Source organism: Colias croceus, chromosome 16 (genome assembly GCF_905220415.1).
Source record: "Colias croceus chromosome 16, ilColCroc2.1".
Taxonomy (NCBI): Eukaryota; Metazoa; Arthropoda; class Insecta; order Lepidoptera; family Pieridae; genus Colias; species Colias croceus.
In genome coordinates, this window is record NC_059552.1 from 8,206,511 (window position 1) to 8,217,687 (window position 11,177).

The 11,177-nt window shown below is 29.2% G+C and overlaps 1 protein-coding gene across 1 annotated transcript in view; it reads left to right on the forward strand.

Moving 5' to 3' along the window:
- LOC123698308 (organic cation transporter protein-like) overlaps positions 1–10,763 on the forward strand; it is a 31,744-nt gene extending 20,981 nt beyond the window's left edge. Inside the window, exons 6-7 of the mRNA XM_045644887.1 lie at positions 5,644–5,822; positions 6,224–10,763. Of these exons, the coding sequence (XP_045500843.1) occupies positions 5,644–5,822; positions 6,224–6,400 (356 nt within the window). The 3' untranslated portion in view covers positions 6,401–10,763. The remainder of the gene's footprint in view (positions 1–5,643; positions 5,823–6,223) is intronic.
- Positions 10,764–11,177: the final 414 nt, after the last annotated feature.

Here is an 11,177-nt window from a genome sequence, read left to right on the forward strand (position 1 = left end):
ATAATCTACATTAGAACCTGGGCTACTATTTATCCTCCCTCATGAGTGGAATCAAGTGCTGAAACAAATTTCAATTAATAAGAGCTTAATCTAAAATGAAAATCGATAGCACTTTTTTACATTAACTAGGTAACATATTTTATTGATCAGACAGAAAATAATGAAGTTTTTAACAATGATAATCAACTTGCTACCGTGCAATTGCATGCAATTATTTTGCAGTATTCCTTCTTATCTTATACCTATCATGTAACACATAACTAATTATGCTGCCGACAAAACTTTTATTTTACCTTCATTTTTAAGGAAAACAAATTTTTTAGTTAACCTCATGACCCTCTTCTATGTTCTGTCCAAATTTCATCCAAATCGTTCGATTTTGCCGTAAAAGCGTAACAAACACACAGTCACATGTATAATATTAGTATAGATTGATGGTGCACTTAGCAAGATTAAAATAAGTCTACCCTATGTCACTAGATATAACACATGGTCGCACGAAGCTTGTTACTTCAAGTACTTTGTAACTTTGTAAAATATAATGTTGTAACTTAAGTTATGGCTCATACTTAGACCGCCTCCTAGAGTTAAACGCGTCAATATTTTAACTGAAAAGTCCTTAGTTTGAAGCTGAATGGAAACTATAAAAGTGTTTCATATATAAAAGATATTTTAATTAAATCCTAATTAGTTTGAAATGTTTCCTAAATGTTCCTAACATTTCTAAATTTCAGTTGTTTAAGGGGAAAGAAAGTGCTTTTAATATAGAGACATACGAATGTTATATTAATACTTATTAACGAGTCATTAATAAATTGGATTTGGAATCTCTAATATTTTATACATATATTGCATAATCTTAAACATTTAGGCCCGATTTTTCAATCGTTGGCTAAAACTTATTCTTTGAATAAAGTATTACACGATAATATTAAAATGTCACCTGTAAACTGTGAATTACAGGCAAGAAGAATACAATTTTGAAAAGGTAGTTCAATACGTTATTCGACGAATAAGTTTTAACTGACGATTGAAAAATCAGCACTTACAAGAATAATGTTTAAAAAGTTATAAAATACTTTCACGTCATAATATATGAAACGAAGGATAACCAGGATATCAAAGCGACACAAAGAAAGTTATATTTAACTGTCCCACAAAGCAGTTAAATATAAACTAATCAGGGCGGAACAAAAATACCAATTACTGAACCTAGCCAAACTAATGCATTGACACCTGGACTAGGATTATTTGAATGTAACATTTTCTTGGCACGTATTTTTGTATTGTTTATAGAATAATAGACAAGTAAATTAAATTGTAAATAAAATATTAATATTAAAATGATTAATATACCTTTTTTACGCGGTTTTACCCGCATTGCTGCCTATGCCTTCCTCGATATCTAACACCGAAAGAATTTTTCAAATCGGACCAGTAGTTCCTGAGATTAGCGCGTTCAAACAAACAAACAAACTCTTCAGCTGTATCTCAATCAGATTCGGTCAGCTGTTTTCGTGTAAAAGAAATAAAAAATCCATCCATTCAACCTCAAAAAATTTACAATATGTATTAAATTCTATGGCTTTAACGTCCAAATAAATTAATTACTTTTAGGGCTGACTTTTCAATCCTTGGTTAAAACTTATTCATCTAATAACGTATTAAACTACCATCTCAAAAATATATTCTAATTGTCCGTATTTGACAGTTTACGTGATATTTTAATGTTATCGTGTAATATTTTATTGGACGGATAAATTTTAACCGAGGATTGAAAAATCGGCCCTTAAATTAGTACAAAAACTAACCAAAAACAATGTCTTACAGAATGACGTCTGAAACGTTTATCTTTTTAAACTAACATGGAAGTTAGAAAAAGCCAACATTATTAATTGTGTGTCCTTATAATTAATTTTCAAATACGATATGAACCAATGAACCCAAAAATATAGTAAGTACGTCAATTACTTAATTTATAATTCACTAGCTTTCCACCCGCGGTATCGCCCGCGCAGTCAAAGAAAAACCCGCATAGTTCCCGTTCCCGTGGGATTTCCAGGATAAAACCTATCCTATGTCCTTTCTCGGGTGTCAAAATATCTCAATACCAAATTTCATGCAAATTGGTTCAGTAGATACCTAAGGCGTGATTGAGTAACAGACAGACAGAGATACTTTCGCATTTATACCTAATATTATATGGATTTACAGAAATACACTTAAATTTAAATGTTTTTCGATGTTACATTTTTCTATTGAAATAAAATACTATAATTAATTATTTAGTTACTTCGAAATTATATGTTTATACTATACTAGCTTTTACCCGCGGCATAGCCCGCGCAGTCAAAGAAAAACCCGCATAGATCCCGTTCCCGTGGGATTTCCGGGATAAAACCTATCCTATGTCCTTTCTTGGGTATCAAAATGTCTCTTTACCAAATATCATGCAAATTGGTTCAGTAGTTAAGGCGTGATTGAGTAACAGACAGACAGACAGAGTTACTTTCGCATTTATAATATTAGTAAGGATGTATTTACTTTAAATTGATTGACAATTGAAGGAAAAGTACCCACGTAAAAAAAAACTATTTATCTCTAACTAATACATTTTAACATTACATTTACAAGGGCATGGTAAAGACGTATAAATTTCTTAATACATTACTCACTAAATAATGAGATATTTCATTATTAGTAAGTATGTACATATTTCTTAATACTTATCAATATGAAATGAGATATAGAGATTAGAGACTATACTCTAATAAGTATTTATTACTAAAAGCAATCTGTATCGATAACGAAAACAGTTAAAATCATATACCTAATATTAATAGAAATATGTAATCCGTATTTTATTATCCAAATATAGATTAAGATTAATATAAACGTAGAAATGTGCAGGTTTTGTGTTCATCCCTTTTTCGCAATATTTTATACTAGCTTACCGCCCGCGGCTTCGCCCGCTTTGTCTAAAACCTAATAAATTATATACTAAAACCTTCCTCATGAATCTGTCCATCTATTTTAAAAAACCGCATCAAAGTCTGTTGCGTAGTTTTAAAGATTTAATACAATATTTATATACAGATAGAAAGCGACTTTGTTTTATACTATGTAGTGATATGATAATATCACTATCATAATATATACTTATCACTTGACGAGATACGTCAATTTTTGTATAACATGAACCTTCAAATTACAACCTTATCAAGTATCAGAAGAAGTTCATAATTTGCCTAACAGACATGACTGAATTATCTAATTTATTATTACTATACATAATAGTATGTGCCCGCTGTTTTACACGTAAACAAAAACTTTCATTCCTAATTTAAACATTCAGGGGTTGATTTCAAAGAGCTTTTCTTCAAAATTTTATGCAAATTGTGTTTTATCTATTTCTGGTTTAACTAAGTACATGCACTTTCACAATTTTAATATAAGTATAGATACACATAAGTAAACCCACAGACTAAACATATATCTCAGTATATGAATATGCGTGGGATTCTCTTGTTCGTAATGACCTAGATAACGTTGTGAAATACGAATACACGTGTATTAATTGATTGCGAAGCACATTTCATTAATTACTATTTTATCACAACATTTGAGAAAACCGACGTGATCTCTGATTTGCGTTGAAATTATTCCTTGTGAAGCATTTTTAGAATTTTTCTAGAAATCATTGAAGACGCAACATTTTTTTTAACAAAATGTTTCGTTTTTACTCACTCTCATCAGGTTAAAACACGGATTAAGTAAAAAATGGGCTTTATCTTACGACTTTTTTACTGCAAATATCTTGATGTTTTGTTAAATATATTAAGAACTAGCAGGCTTCGCCCGTGGTACATATTTACGTTTTCTCTGCATAAGAACCATCCTCGTACTTCAAGGAATATAATAAAAAAAGAATTAACGAAATCGGTTCAGCCGTTCTCAAGTTATGCGCTTACCAACACATTTTGGGATTCATTTTTATATTATAGAAGATTATTGACAACTTTTAAATACAGATATTGTCAACAAATTTATTAAAAAAAATTATCACGCGTACGACACGCTCATTTCATATCTTACGTAGTATATAAATATTTTTACGTAAATAACGAACCGATATATTATGAGTAATTCAATAAATGATATGAATTAATACCACCCAGTGATTAGTTATCAATCTATTAAGGTAGGCCATGATTAATGGTCAAATAAATAATACAACTTGCATATAATGTAATATAATACATAATATAAAAGACCTTGTAACGCATATTGAATGTCAAGTGTAGTTATTTTTATCCTTGTAATATTATACCTCTATTACAAAATATCTCTAAGAAAGAGTTTTCTTTTTCATTTATATTTATTCAAACACGACGTTCTAGATAATTTAACGATTTAAACAGGTGAATTACTAAAGAATTTATTAATTATTCATTTAGAATCCTATATTTTAACTATTTCGATAATAAATTATACGTTTATATTGTTTAAATTGGAAAACAGCATTACAATAAAAATATATTAAGTAAATTTACGCGAGTATCCAATAAAATATTTTAACGATTTAACATGGTTTTTCCATCACTCGCCGACGCTACATTCTACCAAAAGTTGTGGTCACGATTTTATGCATTTCATTATTTAAATTTAAAATAACTAGCCGCTTCCCCCGGCTTTACTCGGGCCAAAAAATGTAGCCTATGTTGCTCGGTGAAGATGTAGCTTTCTAGTACCTACCTATAAGTTATAGTGCCTGGTAAAATCATTTTTCAGGAAATCGTATCAAACAAGCATCGAATATTTACCCCACAATATTAGTATTAAAGCTAAACTGCAATATAATTATGTGATACTTACATAATTATAATAATAAACTATATAAAGTCGTCAAAAAACTAAATGAAAGTTCATTTTATATTTTAATTTTCTGTTTAAAAGTATATCGCAGAACATGTAACGAGTTTTTTTTTTTCATTTGACATGAATTGACTACAAATTGCAGATAAATATAGCATAAAATAAAAATAGCATTCACAATTAGTGTTACAATAAGTGTTAATTTAAATATTGATAGGAGTTTCATTATCATACTAACACATTTTGGTTACATATGAGAAACTTTCCATGAAGAAAATAATATTATGTTAGACAGGAGACTTTAAGATACGTATGATATTTAGATTTTAAAAATTAAAGATTATTATCTAAGCATAGAGACACATATGGCGGAAAGCGACTTTGTCTTAAACTATGTAGTGAAGCCAATCGATCAACAGTAATCTATAATAATATACTAATATTATAAAGCTGAAGGGTTTGTTTGTTTGAACGCGCTAATCTCAGGAACTACTTGTCCGATTTGAAAAATTCTTTCGGTATTCGATAGCCCACAGACATATATTATATATTACCATTTCGTAGGCTATATATTACCTAGTATAGGCTATATATTATCATTTTGCTAAGACCAACAGGAGCGGAGCACTGCGGGTAAAACCGCGGAGCACAGCTAGTATGATATAAACCGAAACATGTAGGTACTAAATACTGTAGTCCTATCTACAACATCACTACTACCCTGTACCACCATGCCTCACCAGTTAACAACGATCACAATTGTTTCAGGTAACTGGTGGTCCATTGTCCTGTATCTAATAGGCAAATGGAGCGTCACGCTTACATACAGTTCAGTGTATATCTACGTATCTGAAGTCTTCCCGACCAACATGCGGCAGATGCTCTTGAGTGTTTGCTCCACCTCTGGCAGGATTGGGTCGCTTATTGCACCTCTAACGCCGCTATTGGTAAGTGATTTGTATTGGTAGTGGTATTATGTTGAAGTAGTATAATTAATATAGTACATTACTTTAGCCAAAGACTATGCCTAAATTGCTTTGCCCATAAAAATACAAATACATAAATCAAAATAAGAAAAGTTAAAGGATGTAGAAGTAGTTTAATATGTCCTTGTCATAACTTTAGCAAAAGACCGTTGTGAGACTATTACTATGGTTTATTTTTCTTGCTTTGCTCTTCGAAACACGGAGCCCTTTATATTAAAATTATTAGCATATTGCATTAAATCAGAAACCTTATCTTAAAAAAAAACATCTTGACACCTCACTATACTTATAAACTAATCTAGATTTCGAGTTAGTTTCTGTTTTTATCAGACTTAGTTCCTAATTCTAATCTTCCATTTCAGTCCCTCTACCACAAATCGATGCCGACCGTGATATTCGGAGGCATGTGCATTATATGCAGCATGCTCGTGCTCCTCCTACCAGAGACACGGAACATGCGTCTCCCGGACACCATTGAGGAAGCAGAGGAACTATCCAAAATGAGAAACAGAACTGACCAAACTCTTGATATGAAATAGTTTAATTTGAGGACCAAATGGAGTAGATGTATAAAAAGTATGTCAACTGTGTGATTCAACTTAGAATAGGATTGAACCGGCGCCATCTTGTATTGTGACGTCATAGCTGTTAATTCAATCGAATTAATAGTAACTATATTCAATTGATTTTTGGTGCAGTGACGTTCCTATTCTTATTTGGATCGCATTATATTTGTGATTATTTATGTTTTTGGAGTGTTAGTGTTGTGTAAAAGAAAATTCGTGATACGTTTTCGAAGTGATATCTAATTTATTGTAAAAAGACAGCCCTGTGAATGAAATGGTATAAAGTTGACATACTTTTTGTTTATTTTGCATTTAGCAATTGACGATTTAAAACGCGCTTTATTTCTTTTAATTGCAATGTATTTACAAATTGTGGGTACATGAAAAAATGAAATAAATCACGTTTTAAACGTATTTAAAATATATTATTTATCTGTGCTGAGCAAAACAAATGTTTTGAATTGTGTTCGTTCACATTGAATGGAATGTTTGACCTTAGATCACAAGTATTTTTAACAGGGTTCATATTATATCCTATCTGACTTAAAGTAAATTCTGATACTTAAGTAAAGAACTTGATATTTTCAATTTTTCTGTATATGTATTTATTATACAAATAAGCGATATGAAGACTTGTTTTTACATCTTAATAGACAATTAATATTGATTAATATTTTTTAGAGCGACCAAACGTAGTTGATCTTTTAACAGTTGTAAGAATTGAGTTTAAAAGATCAGCTTTTTACGCTACTTATCTTACTGTATTATCAGATATTCCTTAACCTTTGCTTAATTTCTAAAATAAATAAGTAAGTAAATAATAAAATTCAAAAGACTTAAACAAACCTTCCATCGTCGATTTTGACTTGTGAATTATTTAATGTGATTTTAGAACTAGGAACTATTTTCAATTTTTAATTGGATTTATATACAAAGACGTTGTTTATAAATGTATAAAAATAATCTCTTTTGGAAGCACTTCTAACGGCATATTATCAAATTTTATCAACTTCAATTAACCAAGTGATTTTTTAATAGTACAGAAACGAACGCAGACTTATTTTTATATGTATATGTACTACATATTTCAGGTTTTATTATCTATACGACCAAATTTACTCGTGTCCTCGTTTAGGACCAAAAAAAACGCTAAAAATAAAAAAAAATACCCGGTCGGAGCCGGGGCGAGCAGCTAGTAACTTATTAAGAAGAATATTTATTCAGTGTCATAATTAGAACCAAGTTTTATTGAATCAATTCGACACGCAATCGTAAAATGAAAAATATTCCACAACCGTTCTAAATACATATATTTATTACTACTGTTATCTTTCAATTGAATTCTATAATAATGACGAGATCATTGAATTTTGAATAATAATTTAATGTTCACTTTCTTGTTTAATGTATGAGATTCTTACGGTACATTTAGATTAAAAAAAATTAAAGCGAATGCTCATTCTTCCCCAGTATGGAAAACAGGCGTAGAGCATTCTTCCTTTGTTCTAAATGCGTTCGAAAAGATTATATGCAATGTTCTAATACTGAATACGAGTTTTCGTTTGCACTAAAAGATCACGAAAGAATGCTCTTGTTCTAGCTCTAGCTCTATGTTCATTTGTCTAAATGAACCGTTAGACATTTAACAACTTTTTAAGTTAAGTCAAGATACTGATTCTACTTCTTATAGTTTAGAACTTAATAACTTTACAGTGTTTTCTTTTTCACAGAACATATTTCAGTACCATATCGATAGGCTAGAAAGCAACAGACACATACATATTAAACTTTAATAATACATCCTCGATTGCGTCAAGATTAGCAAAGAACAAAACTACTTATTACAGTTGTTTTCCATAAAACTAACATATTTTACTATTGTTAACTTCAATAATTTTATACTATTACTAGTGTCTCGAGTTAAAATAATAAACACATGTTTAACTATCATGAAAATCACAATTCGAACATCAATGTCTCACATTAACCCTATATCATTTAAAATTTTTAAATAGGTAAATAAATCTTGAACAATGAATATTAAACTATATGACATACATTGTTAAAAACCACGATAGTGGTAAAGTTTTTAAAACGATTCCATTTTACGGCGTCTTTAAAACACAATGAGGGTATCTTCATCAAATAATTCCATTGTGACAACATTGTTGTTACAATGACGTACATTACAGGGTTGCCATGAGAAAATAACTCTTCTATAGAATTAAAGTTCGCGTGAAACAAAAATGGAACGTAATTTTTGCACCATGTTGTCTATTATAGAGTAGGTAGATGAGCCAATAGATTTTTAAAAAATCATTTTCTTGGAAATGTTAAGTTTACTTTAAAACTTTTTTAGTTTGTTATGGATAAGTAGGAAATGTTTTTAGCATGTGCGCTTTTCACCAATATTTGCAATTGCAAAGCCATTTTATATTGTCAATTCATCGTAAAATTGGCTTTTTAATACATATATTATTATTTTAAATCACCTTGGGTTACTATAGTTTGAAATACAATGAAGAACTTATAACAGAGTCTCATTAAAATTAAACTAGTATAAACTGATATTTTTGAAGGTATTTTATATATTTTACAATACGTAGTTAATACGATAGTATTTATATAAAAAGAACCTAAATCGAATATTTATTACTTAATGAAATACATACTTACTTGTTACTACCACTATTTAATGTATTTAATCATCGTAATTTGTATAGGATATACAAATATTTACACACCACACTTTTATCCGTTCCATTTTCAAATTATTTCTTCCATTTTTTTTGTAAACATTAAATATTTTAATCACTGTTAACAAGCGGATTCACAGACAAGTATTATAATAATGAATAATCGCCAATAGAATACATAATTACACCGGAAAATGTAATAAACCTACACAATGACCAATCAAAACGTCAATTATCAAATGATTTACAACATATTGACCAATAGGAACGCAGTACTACCGCGCGAAAACCAACCTTTAGAAAACCTAAATACATATTGTTTAACAAATAATAGATTATTAAAATGAACTTAATGAACTATTTACATACTTAATAGGCATTTAAATAAATTAACATAGTTGTAAATTGATTTTTAATTGTTTTTCATGAAAAGTATGTTTTCCTTTAGATACTTAAAACAGCATTTATTTTCAGACCTTATGAATACAAGTAAATGTGCACGAATTATATATAAGGTAATTTAGAATACCTTTCCTCGTTTAAATTATAATTCCAATAAAAAATAAGAATTTCCCTTTTAACCAAAAAGTAATGCCATTGTTTTGTTATTTATTAGACTTTTCAATATAATATGGTATATAGGAATTAATTTCCGTTGATCTTTTTATTTATACACATCATTTCTTTATAATTATGTTATATAGGTAAATAATAATGTTTATTATTAATTTAATTAATTGAAAATGTCCAATTTGCACAGTATTTAAATCTTTTCACATACACAAACATCATATTAGTTCATTAATATATTTAAACCTTAGATGCACGCTGATATAACATAATTATTAAATTATATTCATATGGAGACGACACCGCCTACATTACTTATGTTCCGCTCAACATACGCCATATGGCGTAACTGCACGCTCATTTTTTATTTGTTTTAAAGTGAAACGCATCAAATATGCCTTCGTGTATATATTGCACAAATAATACAAATAATACGTGTTGATAAATGCAAAGGATTAATTTTCATCGGTAAGTACCTAACTATGTAGATAATAATTTTTAAAACTTAGTTAGAGCAAAAAAATGGCGCACAGATTTTGTTCGCGGTGTCTCCTCCATACGTAGTAATATTATCTCAATGATTATATTATTATGTAATTTTATTTACATTTTGTGCTAGAATTTACTAAACTTCAATATATTCGCTGTACTATTGTAATGATTTGCAAAATATTGTATAATATTCAAATAATTTACATTAGTATATTTTTCATAAAAATGAAAAAAAATACTGAAAAAAATATTATTATGATCAAATAAAAATCAAATCTACTTAAATCGAGTGTAATCTTAGTGTAGTTAACTATGTTTATAATTGTTCTAACTATCTGATACTGTATATTTATTTATAGAGAATAGACTGAATACAATGAAAATTTTGAAATCAAAGTCAAACTTATTATATGAACAGTATGTTAAAAATTACAAATATATCTGTCTTTAAAAAAAATGATGTAACAATCAGTCTGTTCTCTATGTCGCTGTAAATATAGAATTAAATTGTGAACACTTTAAATTATTTTGAATCAAAATGTATATGTTATTCACGATTTAATAAATTTTGAATTATATGTGTTTTTTTATTTAACCCAGACCTCTTTGAACCGTCTATATAATATTTTTATTTAAATTCTTCAATTATCGATTGAAACTTAGACAGTTCATTTTTCAATATTGCCCGCTTTTCCCGCGTAGAACATTCGCATACAGAGTATAGAGCAAATAGAGAGTCATAGATAATATCATAGACCACAGAGTAATACAAACATTTTGAATGTTTGTCACACTGCTATTAAATATTAGAGTGAGCTTAAGTAATTGCTAAGATATTCACAAGAACAGCTTGTGGCTGATGGCACGCATGAATAATTAAAATGTACGACAATTTATTACTACGGAAACGGTGGCAAATAATTCAGGACGATATAGGCTAACTAGTCGAGACGCGCGGATTTGTCTATGGTCGCTTAAAACCGCTGGTATTA